Genomic DNA, 17,519 nt, shown 5'->3' on the forward strand with positions numbered 1-17,519 from the left:
GCTCCTGGAACGCCACTATCCTTTTCTGAAAGAGTAAAAACACTGCTAAACCTAAACATGGAAAACAGGCACAGTGGGTGGTTGCTTTGCTTTTGTTTTTGTTTATTCAGTATTAGCCCATTTCTACTCTGTGTCGTTTATGTCAGACTACATTGTTTGCAACTCTGTTTCGCACTATTCCATGAATTCTTGAATTTAAAATGTCCTATTGCATCTCAATGACACACGTTCCCTGAGGGCTTTGATTTTTGTTCCTTTGTTTGTTTTTGTTTTGGTGATTGTTGCTAAATTCTAAATCCATGTTTTTTCTAGGTGTAGGTACAGGTACTGGCCCAAGCCAGGTAACAGAATGCTTGCCATAAGCACTACGTCACCTGTGTAGAGAAAAGCAGGCACTTCCCCACCTCACGTCATCCAGTGCACTGTTAGGGTTCAGGTGTTTTCGTAGCAACCCAGAGCAGACCTAATGGCCACTGCATACTTCTGGATGAGTAATTTAGAACTCATCGTTTGAGAACCATGACTTTGCCCTGAGGCAATGGGGCCGCCTCCCTCTCCCAGTATTCACCCTGCCCTAGCCTGGCTGTGGTAGACTGCAGGGCCCCTCTCCTAGAGCTACAGAAGAAAAAAGGTGAAGGTCGCCTCCCTTGGAAGTAACAGCAGAAACAGCAGTCTCTTCCATGCGCAGACCCTCACAGGACACTCATAAGAAAACCTCTCACATATATTTAGTCAGCTGTACTTCTAAGACATGGGAGCCGGGGTCACTTATCCTACAGTGATCATAACTTTCTCAACTGCAGCCACAGAAATCTCTCCAGAACCCCCGGATTCCCTGGCTCTTCCATTTTTCTGTTCCCCTGCTTATTCATATATCTCTAGCTGCCCTATGATGACACCTTCCCACATTTACCTCCAGCTCCTACTGCACTGCAGCCCAGGCAGCCACCCGCCTCGCGAATGCCTCCGTTTGGAGGTCCCCAACCTCAGTGTGTCAGCTCCTGCTTGACCTGTCTCTCACTCCTCACTGCATGGGACAGTAGCAGTAACACCCAGCAGCCAGACCCACCTCCAGCCTTCATTCCTGATCTCCTGTCCTCCCTTAATTCAGCACCAAATCTCGTCTGTTCTGCCTCATTTGCCCCTCGAATCTGCCCATTCATCTCCTTCCCAATTGCCAATATCCACTTGCAAACTATCATTTTTTTTTAATTGAAAACTGCAAGTTCTTACACTTTCTCCAGTTGCGTCCCACTTCAACCAGTGCTCAGTAATGGAATCGCGCTAAATGTACAAAATCATGAGTGTGACCAAATTCCATTTCCACTTAGCCAATACTGTCAATTTATAACCCTAACCCTTTGGTGGGGCTGTGCCGGCCCCAGAACTTAGCTGTCGGTGGTTAGTTAGAACATCCACTGTGCTCCTCTCAGATCTACGTCCAGGCCTGTGCTTAGCTTTCCTTTTCATAAAACTTTCCTCTGTCTTCTCTCATCCACCACCACCACAGACACAAACACTCAACTGTTCTCACACCCTTCCCTAGCTCTGATGCAACGTTGGTGGTGATATCACCCACTCTGGTAATCCTACTTCAGTTCTACAATCTAGGATAATTACTACTATCACAGTGCTTCTCAACTATCACCCCATGACCAGCAACATTAATGTCCATGAGGCATTTTTCAGATATGCACATTCTAACCTCCCAGGCCCCTAGACCTACATACCAAGAACCCTAGGATGCAGAGCAGCATTCTGTGATTTAAAAGCCTAGAGGCCGATCTGAGGCCCCCCCAGGTTTGGGAGCCACTGTCTTCCTGTGTGTTTCCATATCATCCTGTTTCCTCCCCAACAAGGGATCTCCCCCTTGCTTGCACATTAGTATCGCCTGCATATTAGTATTGCTTTCGGAGTTTCTATGGCACTGCAAAGCCTGAGTTTTATCCCCAGATATTCAGCCCTATCGTGAGACTCGCTACACCGCTCTTGTTGCTCACTGAAGTCTCTGTCTCCCGTCACTTGCTCACAGCAGGTTGGGCTGTGTCTGTCCTGATCACCATGGTGTCCCTGGTACTGACAGTGTCTGGAGCTGCTAAGTGGCTTAGTCAATCTCATAGAAGAAATGGTGAAGCGTGCATGCCTTGCACTTACGATTTTCCACCTTTTATTTTCCTTTAGACCTTTATTTGAAATGTGTGTTTCCTTCTTAGTTCTGTGTGGATACAGAATTTCAGAACCAGTCTCCCAATAGAGTGTCCTTTGGAGCAGTCATTTTGCCCAATAAAATCTTAACTAATAATCCAAGGGGGGCTTTTATGTTATAAATTATTTTCAGTATCTTAAAAGCAACTGAAAATGACATCTTTAATCTTTGGTGTTCAGGGTTTTTAAATTAGGAAGCAAGATATCTGCAAGAAGTGTGTCTATGGTTATTTCTACAGGGGTGCACACCAGTGGGACAGTTCCTAGAACACGTTTGGAAACCACAGTGGCTTTTATGAAAGGATTCATCTGTATTTATGCTCAAATTGTATTTGAACTCTTACTTCCCAATGTATGCACTAAAAGGGATGTGGGCATCTGTATGAGTAATTATTTTAACTTCCCTTAGCATTGGGACTGTGAGTGTTGATCCTTGATTTACTTTTAAGATTACTGGGGAAAACTCCATAATTTAAAAGCTGTATATTTCAAATCTACCTTGAAAACCTTCAGAAATATTTGAAGAGGAACAAATTGTGCTTTTCAACCAGAACTGAGGGTGAATATAAAACAGTAAAACCTTTTTGAACTATAATGACAATGCCGGAAGAAAAAAATCTTTGTGTGCTTTAAAATATGCGAGATTAAGTATGCATGATGCTCAGACAGCTCTGTCACTCCAGCCTCCTTCTCTTTCCTGGTGATATAATAAATAGAGTGAAATATACAGCATTTGGAATTTTAACACTCTAAATTACCCTTGTGGCTAACTTGAATTTGCACAATTCTTCTTCCTGTTTGTCTTTACTGATTCTAGAAGAGTCATCCAGTATATTATTTGTGTGTTAAATTCAAAGCAAATAGATACAAAAATCCCAACAATTTTTAGTATAGGTTATGTATTCCTTATGCAAGGATTTCAGGTATTTTTTTTTTTTTTACTTTTGTACATAATGAGATATCTTGGGGATAAGACTCATTTTTAAGCACGAAATTCACTTATGTTTCTTATACCTTATATACAGCGTCTGCCAATAATTTTAGTCTGAGTTTTGACTACAACCCATCGGATGAACTAGAATTTTCCACTACGGTAACATATCAGCACTCAGACTTTAGAGCATTTTTTATTTTGGATTTCAGATTAAGGATGCTGAATCTGTACTAAAGAAAATGTAGGTGTAGGTACCAATGCTGTCTTCAAATTATTTAAATATATGCACCAAAGGGAGTACAATAACAAATTGATTTTGTTTCCATGACTGACTCACTTGCGAATCTCTGGCTCCTCCAGGGCAGGCACCATGCCTCATTATTCAGAGGGTACTTGGTGTCAGTAGGGGCTCAAGCATTTTTGCTACCTCTGGCTGACTTAAGAAGGTAAGAACAACCCAAATATAATAAACACTGGCTCGGGTTAATTGTCAGAAGACCAGAGTTTTAGATCTTCCTTAGTCACTGGCTGATTATGTTGAGTGAAATAATTAATTTCTCTAAAGCTCGATTTCCTCATTTGTAAAACCAAAAACGTTGGACTTTGAGTCCTCTAAAGGTTTTTTCTGCATGATTCATTTTTCAGATATCATGAATCTGACCTTGCATCAGAATCTATGTGTGTTTATATAAACGCACATATATCCTACAGGTTAACTCATTGTGACAATTATGATTAAAACAAATGAAGGAAAAGATAGATCCAAGCGTTGGCTGTTGTTGATGAATAATTTATCCAACTGCAGAGAGGCAACCAGGAGAAAACGAACTCACACATATGCCTCCTTCTACAAACACATTTTATAACTGCATAACCTTCGCCCAAAATATCTCAACTTAACAGCGAGACACTTTTTCTAAAGACACCCTGTCCTTGCAGATTCCCCTCTGCTGTTTGGTGATTTTTAAAAGACTTTTAGCCACACTCCAGGAGACTCCAGTCACATGATCTGCTACATACAGTATGCAGAAAACTGAGAAATCAAGTTCATAAGCTGGAAGGTCCATTAGAAATCATCCATTTAAAGATGAGAAAATAAATAATCTGCCTGCTCTCCAGCTAACTAACAAAACCCACCTGGGAGTAGCTGATTCACTCCGTCTGACTTAAAGATTAAACGAAAAAGTGAAATATTCCAGGTACCTGGGCTGTGCGCCTCCAGTGGAGAAGGATGGGGCCCCACCTGTCTTGCAAGGGAAATACATTTCCTGAGAAACGGTATTACTGAAAAGTAGATGAGTCTGAAGGGACCTGTGAATACGCGTCCGCTCTCAAGCCATTGCAGTTGGGAAAGCTTGGCATACGTGTTTCCTAGCACATGCAGTATACACGCTTGCTTCTGAAGCATTCAAGGAACTTTTAGTTTATTTGGGGGAAGATTTCTGAGGTTTTCTCCTGGTGACGGGAAGGGCAACTGCAAGGGATGCCGGGAGACACACGCCGAGGGTGCGCAGTGCTGCCCAAGTGTGGGGCGCTGTCCAGTAGCCAACTGGACTTCTCCCCTCCTGGCCTTTGCGGAGTTTCATTCCTCAGAATCAGGGAGGGACCCGTGAAATTAGGAACATGTGAGTGGTGAGCACCAGTGGAAGCTCTGCTCTTAATCTACAGCCCAATCAGCCGAAAAGTGCAGCATTGAGACCATTCAGGGCATAATACAGTGACAGTTTACACTTGTATAGGATGATCTATGTGCCAGGCAATGTTAATTAACCCCTAAGAGCTCTATCAGAAGATACTATTTTACCTCCACTTTAAGTGAGGTACCAGTGAGCCTTTGCCGTATCCTGAACCAGTAATAAGTATGGATTTGTGCAGAATATCCACCACGGAAAAGTCATTAACCACAATAAGGGAAATCCTGTTGGCTTTGGTTGCCAAGAAACAATAAAAGTGTGAATTATTTGGGAGTGAGGGAATTTCTTAGCTGAACAGGAAGGGGTTTCTGAGAGTAAGGATGGCAAAACAGTAACTGTAAAGGAAATGATGCCCCTTGGTTGCAGTGGTGCTGTTATAGATCAGGTTCTAGCCTGCTGCAGGCAGGCACACTCCCTTGAGTGTCCCTGATCTTTGTCTCCTGGTTCAAATCCAATAGACAGCAAGACGAGGAAAATGTACAGGTTTCTTATGTTAAAAATAGTTTATGAATATTAGTTTTCATTCACTGTTATACTTTTCTTCAATGTTTTATGTACAGTTACTTTCACCGGGACAGCCTAAGTTGTTTCACTTGCATTCTAGAATATTCTCGAGCAGCCAGACCCCTAAGAATCTGGGACAAGCTACAATGTTCATTTATTTTTCTTTGTCTGCAGTGCTTTCACTTGCTCTTTAAATAAACATTTCCTTACAAATTTTGGTTCCAGCAGCAGCACAGCTTCAAGCATTTTGTAATGTAATGTAGCATTTTGACTCCTCTGATTTGTAAAATTTTCAGCACCACATTGTACAAATGTGCAGACCGGGGCTAGGGATTTAGCTCAGCGGCAAAAGCGCCTGCCTGGCAAGCGCAAGGTCGTGAGTTCGGTTCCCGGTACCGGAGAAAAACCAAAAAAAAAAAAAAAAAAAAAAATGTGCAGACCATCTTAAGCTCTTTCTGGAGAGAACACTGATTGTGTTGGGAGGGTGTGTTAAGATGTTGCACGCCTCAAGCACCACACCACATAAATGCAATTAGGAAAGGAAATCCTGGGAGAATTTGCTTAATGATTATATATTAAGACTCTTTGAGAACCCCTTGCCTTAGCATGATGTTATGGAATGCAAACAAAAATAATTAAATTTATTAGGAAAAACAAGATTCATATTTCATCAGATAATAATAGTAGGCAGAATATTTTTTTCCTCCAATTTCTGTTCAAGAATTTCCAAGAAATGTTCCAGAAGGAGAGATGGACAGAGTTGAATCTTAATATGCAATATAATAACCATCATTAATTTCCTATCATTTTGTTTTGAAATTCTTTATCATTTTTATTGTTCTTTCAATTTTCTTCAAAATTTAAAAAAAAAGTTCTTTTTGAGAAAATCAACCTAAACCTTCAGGAAGATTCCAAGAACAAAAGTAGCAGTAGAGGTTAGTCCTTGTATTTCAGAGATAGGAGTGGGTGACTGAATAGGCTGAAGTTATATTTTCCAAACTGGCAGGTAGAGAACTTTTCCTTAGGGCATTTCCAAGTAGTCTGCAGCTTCAGATACATGTTAGCGAGGACAGAGGATTCCCTGGATTATACAAAGTATCTGCCAGAAACAAGACTTTGTTTCTTCCCTTCCCAGCCCCTGTCTTCCTGTGTACACATTCGCACCTTTTTGGAGAAGATAGTGTAGAAACCGAGAATTGCAACACAACTGGGTATGAAGACAATTTGCTAAGTCTCAATGAAAGGAAGCAAGTATAGTTTCCTCTTGAAAAATCCATTTAGCCCCATTTCAGACTGTTCTCTCCAAATATATATATAGTGAGTTTTCCAAGGTTAAAATTGTACAACCACTCAATAATAATCTCTTTTGTCTGGGTGTGGTGGCACACGCCTGTAATCCTAGCACTCAAGAGACTGAGGCAGGAGGATCCTTGCAAGTTCGAGACCACCTGGGCTACAAAGTGAGCTCAAGGCCAGCCTGAACTGCATAGTGAGACCCTGTCTCAAAAAGACAAAAAAAAAAACCTCTTTCATAGAAGAAAAAATCCTGCCCATGTAGTCCAAAGAAAGGGAAACAATAGGCTGTCTCTTGAAGATGACCGCTGGGACAATGAGTTTGGATCCAAATGGCTTCTGTTTGTGAGACTGAGTGATGCTGAACTCTACGCTCGGTCCAGGGGCTCAGGGGGAGCCTGGGCTTCCCAAGGATGGATTGACGAAGGGTACACGGGACAGAAGAAGTCCATTCACAGTCACCCTGAGGAGGAAAGTGGAAGCACGAGATTGATTCTCTTTGAGAGAGGACAGGAAAAACTGGCAACTGGTTATTCCTGGCTCAGTTTTTTACGTATTATGGATTTTAGTCACTTTTGCAGGAGAGTGAGGTAGGACACGAGTAGAATTTCTTTCAGACTGTCCAACAAAAGCAGAGTTTCACTGCCAAGAGCAGCTGTGAAGCTTTCATTTGTCCCTCAAATGCCTGCTGAACCAGGTGCCGTGGAAAACATTCTACCCAAGTTCTGTGCCTGTCAAAATCGCGGCATGGCAAACATAAAATACTTACACTAGGAAGTGAATTCCTGCCACAAGGGAAGAAACGAGATGAAACTGAAACACTGAAAAATTTATTCCCAGCAAGAAACTACTTCTGACTTGGGTTTTTTTGCAGGGCGGGGGTCAAGGAAGGCAAAAACAGGGAGACAAAATCCAGAAAAGAAGTATCATAAGCAACTTTCAGAGATGGTAAATCTCTAGACACTTAATGGTAGTTTGATTTGGCAAATAAAAAGGTGGAAGTGGGGCTGGGGATTTAGCTCAGTGGCAAAGCGCCTGCCTGGCAAGCGCAAGGTCGTGAGTTCAGTTCCCGGTACCAGAGAAAAACCAAAAAAAAAAAACAAACAAAAAACAAACAAACAAACAAAAAAGGTGGAAGTGATTCATGAGGATTTCCCTGAAGATAGAAGATATATATAGCACATCTCATCTCCAGCTTGCCTGTGGTTAAGAGTTTTTTGTTTGTTTGTTTTTTTCTTTAAAATTTTTTTAAACATAAAAAATTCCTGCTCATAGCTTACCCCCTTCAAAAAAAAAAAATCCTTCTAAGTTTGGAGAGCTCCAAAATGTCTTATTTGTACACTGAACCCTCTTGGCTAACTTTCTAATAAAGGAGCATGTCTTCTACAGCAGGGATTCTCACCCTCAGCACTACTGACATTTTAGACTAATCCTTCTGTAAAGAATAATGCGCGGCAGAGATCACTCAACAAGCTTATGTGAAAGCAACGAGGCATATAATTTAATACCTGGGTGCAGACAGACAAGAGGGTGAAACAGCAGGAAACAAAGAGAGACAGGCTTCTTTATAGGGCTTGAAAGAAGGCAAGGGACACTAGGTCAGGAAGATCTCAGTAAACACCAGTGGTCAAAGTTTTCTAAATGTCTCATCCCTCAGTGGGCGAAGTCCTTGAGGTGTCCAGTGTAAATGTGTGGGTGTCTTCAGATGTCCCGGTGCATGGAAGATTCCATGCTCTGTTTTATCTCTTTTATGACATCCTGTGTTTGCCGAGAGCAGCCCTGGTGCTGAGCTGGGCCTTTGCTGAGAACAATGCCCCTGCTGGCAAACAGGCTGGGCGCTGGAGAGTCATGCCCAAATCGAGCCCAACACCTTTGTGAGAAGAGTGTTGTTCTACGCGCTGTAGGACAATGTTCAGCCATATCCCCGGCCTCTATTTACTAAGAGTCAATAGAAGCCCGCCTAACTCTACGCCTGACAATCACAGTCCCTGCAGACAGTGCCAGATCCCCCTTGAGGAACACAATCAGCCATGGTTCAGAATCTAGACCCATAATGAGTCAGCGTGCAAACCGCTTCTTCCCCTATGCAATGAAGACAACTGAAAAGGCTTTTCGCATTCCAGATGTGAAGACTGCACAGAAACGAGTTTATCTGTTGCCACTATGGTACTCTGCATTGAGAGAGAAGGTGTATATGATCCAGCCATTTGTATACGTGTGCTGCCACTTACACGTGAATACTAAAATTGTTACATGTTCCTGATTATTTTTCAAAATTCCTCACAAAATCACTCATGAAGACTTTGATTTAAAGTATTTTAAAATAAATAGCAGGTAAATGTCTTTCTATGAAAACACAAATCAAATTCCAATGCTATCTAAGATTATGAGGTCAAGATCATGGGGTAATGGTCTCAGTTTGGGTATTAAACACCAGTAGCAAAAGAGGAACAGGAGATAAAGACTTAAAATGGGTCTTTAAAGGCCTTTGAGCTCTGGATTTTTAGTTATTTTTCCTTGCTGAGACACGAGAAAAATTAAGAATTGAGCAAAGTTGATTGTATGCACCTGATTTTTTAAAAAATATTTTATTAGTTTTTCATAAAGAAACTGAGTCTTTTAAAATATATATACAACAATAAATTGTTTCCAAAATAAATACATGTATGTGGCAACACTTAGGCTTTGTTTCAAGTATAGACTGCATTGTCCAAATCTTTAGAAGAGGAACTGGTGCTGTGAAAGTAAGACAAAAATTTTTGTTTATTTGTTTTTGCTCTGCTGTGAGTTGAATCCAGGGCCTCACACATGCTGGGCAAGCACTTTACCTAAAATTTCAAAAAGTTATAATTATGACCAAAAGTCATTATTTTAAGGTATTTTTACTTTCTATAGTAAAGTGACTTGGAAAATTTATGAATAAATACAAAGCATTTCTGTGCCATAATTTCTGTAATTTTCTTTTTTTCTGTCCTTCTATGAACCATTTTCTGCAGGGTACTGGAATATTGGACTAGAATACCCTCTTGTCACTAGATAAAAATGGTGCTGTTATTGAATACACACTAATTGCAAATTTATCTGGACAAAGAAATCAGCAGTCCCTGCAGACAATGCCAGATCCCCCTTAAAGAACACAATCAGCCATGGTTCAGAACCTAGGCCAGACATACTTCCACTGTTAAAATCACTATCATTAGAATCAAAGATATCTGTAGGAGAAAGGAACCATGGAAATATTAGCATATGACTACCAAATACTGCCGAAGACCCAATACAGCCCATTTGTGGACTCTTAAATTCTCAAAAATTGAAAGTTCTATATTTTTCTTGCCAAGAAATCTCAGTGCTTCAGTTTATGAGATCAAAATAGATAATAGCACCCTGTTTCTCCTGGTTCATCTTAGAAACAAAGTGCTTTGTCGTGATGGAAATCTCCAAAGCAGATAGTGGTGCCTGCTTTGCTTTCAGAAACATAAAGCAGGAGGTTGGCTCCATAGCGCATGCCTGTAATTCCAGTGTTACAGGATGCTGAGGCAGGGGGATCCCAAGTTCAAATCCAATGTGGCTGACCTAACAAGAACTTCTCTCAGAATAAGAAAAAAAAAAAAAACAGAGGCTGAGAACATAGCCCAGTGGTAGAGGACCCTGGCTTAATTACCAGTAATATACATCCATACTTGCACATACAAAGAACCAGAAAGCAAATGGCACTATTACAAAATATATGTAATATATTTTTATAACTATTCACTGTCATAATAAAAACCCAACATGGAATCATAGATTCTCACATTCTGTCATTCTGCTCATCTCTGTAGCCCTTCCTAGTAGGCTGTACCGAGCCATGCACTTGACAACTTTTCACACGAAGAATTACATCTCCTACAATACCTTGGTGTTGGCAAAAATGAACTTTGATCATCATATATTTTACATTCACTGAGTGGGCTTGGTAGTTACTGAAACTCCTGTAAGATAATTTTTAAAACTGCTTTTCAGTAAAAGAGAGTTTCCACCCCCCCAGTAATAGAAATTAAGAGAAAACACAGATGACTAGAAAAGTGATGGTTCGGGGGCTGGGGATTTAGCTCAGCGGCAAAGCGCCTGCCTGGCAAGTGCAAGGTCGTGAATTCAGTTCCCGGTACTGGAGAAAAACAAAATAAATAAATAAATAAATAAATAAATAAATAAATAAATAAATAAATAAAAAGAAAAGTGATGGTTCATAGCAGTAAAATATAAGATTTAAGAAATGAATGCTTAAAATCCTCCATCTTTTGCGTGTCTATAGTCAGGAATTCTGTTCAGTAAGGAAGACCTGGCAGTTTTTCCCGCTTGCTTTTTCTCTCAAGTGGGATGAGGGCTGGGAGATCTGTCTACAGAAGCCTGCATGTACATCACCAATGGTCTCCTTCCTCAGTGTTCTCATCCAGAAGACAATGAAGAATGACTTCCAAGAGGACAGCAGCGGGGAACAAACCGGGTGTGGTTTATTAGAAAGAGCAAAGAAAAGCTCTCGCTAGCTGAGGGGCTCCAAGGGAGGATGTAAGGAGGCACTCAGGTCTGCAGGTTTATTTGCAGACTTTGGTACAAGAATGAAGCAATATGGTCATGCTTTTGCTAGCCATCTGACATTAGGAGACCAGCTTTCCTCGCACCCCAACTTCCCACACTTGTCCCAGTTTACTCAGGGTGATACCCTTACCTGCCTCTGAGCCCTCTATTTCCTGATCTCACATGAATCTATTCCTTCCCCCTTCTTAAATGGATTTTAAATTCAGATCCTTTCTATCATTAAGTTCACTATCCTTCCACAAAAACTTAGCTAAAGGAGTAAGTGTCAGAGTATTCAAAGTCCAACACGGTATTTGATAATTATAGCAGGTAATTAATGCTGGGAGGGATCACTGGAGTGATAGTGGAGAAAATTTCCTCAGTTTTAACAATATGTTTATATCTGAAAGGAATTAGACTGATGCGGTTATTAATCTTACTGGCTGTTAACAATATATCTCTTACCAATATAATTTAGCTGGCAGGTATGTTCTCTTGAAGGGAACTATTAAAAAAAAAAAAAAAAGGAAAGCACCCAATCCATTAACAACAACTTGCTGATAACACTCTTTTATTTTAAAGGTGTCCTGGAATGGCCGTTCTGGACAAAACTGGTTGTGGTGGCCATTGGCTTCACAGGAGGTCTTGTCTTCATGTACGTACAGTGTAAAGTCTACGTCCAGTTGTGGCGCAGGCTAAAAGCCTACAACCGTGTGATCTTCGTGCAGAATTGCCCAGATACCGCCAATAAACTGGAGAAGAACTTCTCATGCAACGTAAACACAGACATTAAAGATGCAGTGGTAGTGCCTGTATCACAAACAGGTACAAATTCACTGCCGCCCGCAGAGGTTGGCCCTCCGGAAGTTATACCCGTCTGATGGAACTATTTGGGAGTTTCTTCACCCAAGAACATCTTTGTAGCCTTCAGCCACTACAAATGACAGACGTGATCCTGCATTATTCGCTCCCTTTATCTCCTTTCTTCTACTGACTCATTTTTCCTTACTTGGCTCAGAAAGGAAAGGAGGAAAAAGAAAATCAAATGACTAGGATCTCATGAAGGAGCCTAAAGGATGACATGGAAATGTGAAGTTTGCTGGAATGATTTCTAAGACAGTAAAGAACTACTGGTACACGAAATGCTTTTAGGCAGTGAGGACAAATTAAATGGACACGTGCTTTTCTTTGCAGTAGCAGGGGCAAGATTCAAGAATACAGACTTGAATTGCAATGTGTATTTCTCCTTATGGCCTTGTCATGTTGGCTATCTCATGTGGAAATAACATACACATTTGGTTTTAAGCCTGAAATTGTCTGCATTGTCCTAAGTCACAGTGGAAGCAAAGTTGGAGGATGCATATTTTGATATACAGATTTTTATGGCTATAGTGGAGTCTGGTTATTTTGACAGATGCATGTTTTAAAAACGGATGCAACACACATCTGAAGATAGTAGTACCTGGAATTACATTTAAATCATGAACAGAAGGTTTTTAGAGAATGTTCGGGTTTAATTAGCTCTGTTAAGTACCCATAGAAATCAAAATCAATGATCGGGTCCTATATTTTATCTGGTTCCTCTAACAGTGTTTGCCAACAGAAATAGGACACTGGCTGCCAAGGGCGGGCCACAACTGTAAATTTACAATTTCCAAGTAACACTATCAGAAAACATAAAAATGAGTAAATATTAATTTTGATCATTTTAACCCCATAAATACAAGTTATTTCAACATCCCATCCGTGGAAGGAATTATCAAAATTGTATGCTTTGAACCAAGACCTCAAAATCCAGTGTGTACTTCATAACACACCTCAACTTGAATTAACTGTATTAGGCAGCACAGCTCTAAAAGTAGAGCTCCACTTCACAGTTGAACATTTCAAAGCTTACCTCATTACTTTATTTCGAAGTTTCATTTAAAGAGCATGATTTTACAAAGCATTAAACTAATCAAGTTAAGTATCCTGGTTTGAAGAATGTGATGAAATTACCACTTCTCTAAAAGGAAAAACAAAAACACAGAAAGTAATCTGCCTGCAGCAAGTTGTGAAATCAACTTGTTTGCTACTATGAAGCATTTATGACAGGGAAGTAAAATTAAATATTTTTGTTAATACAACAAAACTGTAAAGTTTTTTTAAAATCCATATGGCAGTTGAGTAACTACAACCAAGAATGTCGATCCTATTTTAAAAAACTGACAGTATTTACCTTGCTCAGTTACGAAGCAAAAATACTCAAGATTCTGTAAGTAATAAATTGAGTTTTTCAGGTTTGACAGTTACTATTTCGTTCTTTACATATTCATAGGAAACTCAAGTGTGAATGATACCGAAGTGAGCTACACCGAGAACTGTAGATATAGTCGCCTGCTGAAAGACATCCTACATTTTAAAAAGTGATTTTTGTTAGTTGCCATATTTATTATTGTGAAAAGGCAAGGACGGCCATCAGAACCAAAGCATGGGCTATCACAATGCACAAATCTGGGTACCATATCAGTGCACTTTGTAATTTTCGTGTTTGTTCTTCACAGATTATCAAAGGAAAAAAATGTTTTCATGAGAAAGACAGTGTGGATATTAGTAGTGGTTAACACCGATTCCAAATAGTCCCATTTCTAGAAATAAAGCAAAGGTAAACCATGTCAAGTGTGTGTGCGTGCATGTGTGTGTGTGTGTGTGTGCGTGTGTGCATGTGTGATGTATTCACATATATATGCGAGACAAAATGTAAAGCTGTTCAGTCAGGAAACAAAAGATTTAAAATTCAACTTCATTAAAAATTATTGTAGGAGGGGGCTGGGAGTTTAGCTCAGCGGCAAAAGCGCCTGCCTGGCAAGCGCAAGGTCGTGAGTTCGGTTCCCGGTACTGGAGAAAAACCAAAAAAAAAAAAAAAACAAAACAAAACAAAAAAAAATTATTATAGGGGTACGGAGTACAGGCAGAGGAAAACAAAATGAAGGTAACTAAACTGGACCAAACACTCCACTCAAGTAAAGACTTCAGTGGCTTTTAAAAAGAATACGTCGGGCCAGGGATATATTTTAGTGGCACAAGCGCCTCCCTGGCAAGCACAAAGTCCTGAGTTCGATTCCTGATACCAAAAAAAAAAAAAAAAGAATACATCAACCTCAAACTTTGTATTAACTTTTTAAATTTCCCTTTTAAAGATTTAAGATAAATACACATTTGAGTAACAAAAGCTCTGGGTGATTTAACCATGGTACCACACGCAAGGTACTAACATCCCTTCAACTCTCCTCTTTGCTTTTTCTAAATTTTCTATAATTCATTACCCCTGTGGGTTAGTATTGGCAATATACTGTCTGCAAATATTTCTGAGGAAAAAGTAGTCACCAGCAAACAAAAAATTCTGGTTCCTCTTTTTGTCTGCTCTGAATGAAAAAAAAGGATTATTTAACTTTAGTGACCAGGGAAAATACAGTTTTAAAAGTGAGAAAGGCAAATATATAACTCATTTCACAGTGGGGGACGATGGGCTTAAAAATCGAGACTTCATTTATCAAAGGCTACATTTAAACCTAAGGAAACATTTCTAAAATGAACAGCAAAGATAAATGTTGCTATGTTAATGATAGGAGATAATGGTATTTCTAAACTACCAAAACTCTCAAAAAATTACCTGTATAGGTTTTCAGTTTATTGAAATGAGAATATAGCTCCCTAGTAGGATTAAAAGTCAACCATTCTGCTATTCTCCCAATTTTTCAAAACCTTACACTGAATTTCATTTTAAGAAAACCTACTGTAGCAAAATCTCCATTGAAAAGTTTTCCTGCAATGAATGTTTATGATTTAAACAATTTGAAATAACCACATTCATTTAAAACCTAATTGTCTATTATTATTGTTTTGCATTCCAACAAGCAATGGTACATTTGTCCTTTCAAACAATATTTGTCTTTATAGCAGTGCTTTCTGGTGGATTGATTTACCTCTCAGAAAAACTGCTCTATAGAATGACTTTTTTTTTCCTGGTACTGGGAATTGAACCCACGACCTTGCGCTTGCCAGGCAGGCACTATGCCACTGAGCTAAATCCCCAGCCCCCTAGAATGACATGTTTTGAGGTATGCTTACTTGCTCCTATAAGAAATAAAATGGCCTTGAAACAAAGGGCTGAAATTGAAGAATACACTTAAAAATCTTGGCTTTTTATAAACATAACAGGAAAATACAGCATTCATACCATAACGAATGCCAGGAATCACAGGCACTGATGCTATCCAATTTTTTTTAACTAAAAGGTTGTCACTTTAGTTGTAGAAGGTTAAAGATTACGCTGCAAGGGAATCAAATTACAAGTTCTTAAAAAGTGAAGATAGAAAGGCAATTATGCTTACATATGGAAACAACAAAATAAAAATGGAAAAAATTGTAAGTGAGCCCCACCTAGCACACAGCGGTGCAGTTTGAAGGAGGCTTTCCCACACTGCCCCGCACTGGATCTCATTCAGAGCTGCTGCAACATGTGACGATAATCCAGAGATGGTCTCACGGTTACATTGCTTCTCGTTTTGCACAAAGTCTTCAGTACTCTTAAAACAACTATTCTTTGGCTAGAAAACTGGTTTATCAGTCCAAGGACATCATTAAAAAAATTATAGCGGGGGTGAGGTGGGAAGGTCATTCCATCTGCCAGATACAATTTACCCTTCCTTGCCTTGCCAATGACTATTGTGGACCCAAGTGGAGATCTTTAAGCATATTATCATTATTATTGTAGTTGTTACATAGTAGTTCTGTAAGAATCATACCTTAATTAAGAAGGATGAAAACCTTTTTGCTTTATTTTAATCAGCCCAATGGTGCTATTTTACATATCAACACAATTGCAAGGAAGTACTGTTACTTTGGGCTGCAGTGTTTCCTCCATGTCTGAAGAAGCCCAGTTTGGAACTGGATATTGCATTGAAACAAGGAAGAAAAAAAATTATTTTAATTGTGTGTCATTTTTGAAATTGGGCATTTGTACTTTTTTCAGTTTTACCTAATTCTCTTTCATTAACAATTTACTGTTTGTCAATAACGTGTGCTAAGACAAACTAATGAAAAGAAAATAATTATCTGTGAAAGGCTTTGTATATTAAACAAGTGATCTAAATCTTGGCTGCAGTTTCTATACTTATTGCCTAAGGTGCTGGGATTTTTACCGATTTATATCTGCAGATTTGAAGCCCTTGACTACAATGTTCTGAGTTTTAAAGCTGGATCTGAACGAATTTACTATCTTTTTTTTGACAGTCTCTAATTTATCCATACATTTTAATTATAACGATCACATCCATCATACAGAATTTGTACCTGTACATGATATATCCTAATTATTTCTCTCCATTCCTCTCCCTTCAGCACCTTTTCCCTTCCTTATTTACAAAAATATATTTTCCATTTTTCCTTCTATTCTGTTTTTCTTTTCCCTCCCCTTTTCCCTTTCCCATTTGAACATTCTCTTCTTATTTCATAATATCTATTACACATTTCAGTCCTTATTTACACTGCTGGTTTCGCACACCAGAGAAACAATGTGATATTTACACGTATCTGAGTTATTTCACTTAGAGTATGGTCTCAAGGTGTATCCATTTACCTAGAAATGTCTCAAGTTTATCCTTCTTTGGAGGGAGTAGTACACCATTGTGTAAAAAAATTTTTTTTTCTTTATCCATTGGTTAATGGGCATTTGGGATAGTTCCAAGATTTAGCTATTACAAACTGTGCTGCTATAAATATGGGTATGTATATATTGCTATGGTACAATGCTTTTAATACTTTTGGGAAGATACCAAGAAGGGGAACAGCTGGGTCAAATGGAACCTTTAGTTTTTTCCAGGAATCTCGAGTGGTTACACCAGTCTATACCCCACCAGCAGTGGAGAAGGGTTCTTTTCCCCACAGCCCCACCAGCATTTGTTATTGGTTGATTTCTTGATAATAGCCATTCTTTCTGGAGATGGAATCTCAGCATTGTTTTAATTTGTATCTCATGAAAAACCAGTCATGTTAAGGCAAATGTGCTGACTCGCATTGAGGAAAGAATAGGCAGATTAGAAAGAATAGGCAGATTCATAAACCAAGGGAAATAATGTAAAGATTTTCAAAAGCTGTTTTAAATATTTTATGTAAAATCACAATGTCACCTCATGAATGACCAGTGATTTTTTTCATGTATTTATTTGCCATTTCTACTTCCTTATCTGTTATGTGTTCATTCATTTTAGATGCCCACTTCTGGCTTGGGTCTTTACATTTGGAGGTTATTATTATTTTTTGGAGCTCTTTATATATTCTAGGTATTAGTC

At 39.3% G+C, this 17,519-nt stretch overlaps 1 protein-coding gene across 2 annotated transcripts in view; it reads left to right on the forward strand.

Moving 5' to 3' along the window:
* Window positions 1–13,841, forward strand: part of March1 (membrane-associated ring finger (C3HC4) 1, E3 ubiquitin protein ligase) — a 297,696-nt gene extending 283,855 nt beyond the window's left edge. For both annotated transcript variants that reach the window (XM_013513527.1, XM_005373590.2), the window contains one exon: window positions 11,770–13,841. In XM_013513527.1, coding sequence (XP_013368981.1) covers window positions 11,770–12,068 — 299 coding nt within the window. In that variant the 3' untranslated portion in view covers window positions 12,069–13,841. The remainder of the gene's footprint in view (window positions 1–11,769) is intronic.
* Window positions 13,842–17,519: the final 3,678 nt, after the last annotated feature.

The sequence above is a fragment of the Chinchilla lanigera genome, unplaced genomic scaffold (genome assembly GCF_000276665.1).
Source record: "Chinchilla lanigera isolate Chin_1 unplaced genomic scaffold, ChiLan1.0 scaffold00002, whole genome shotgun sequence".
Lineage (NCBI taxonomy): Eukaryota > Metazoa > Chordata > Mammalia > Rodentia > Chinchillidae > Chinchilla > Chinchilla lanigera.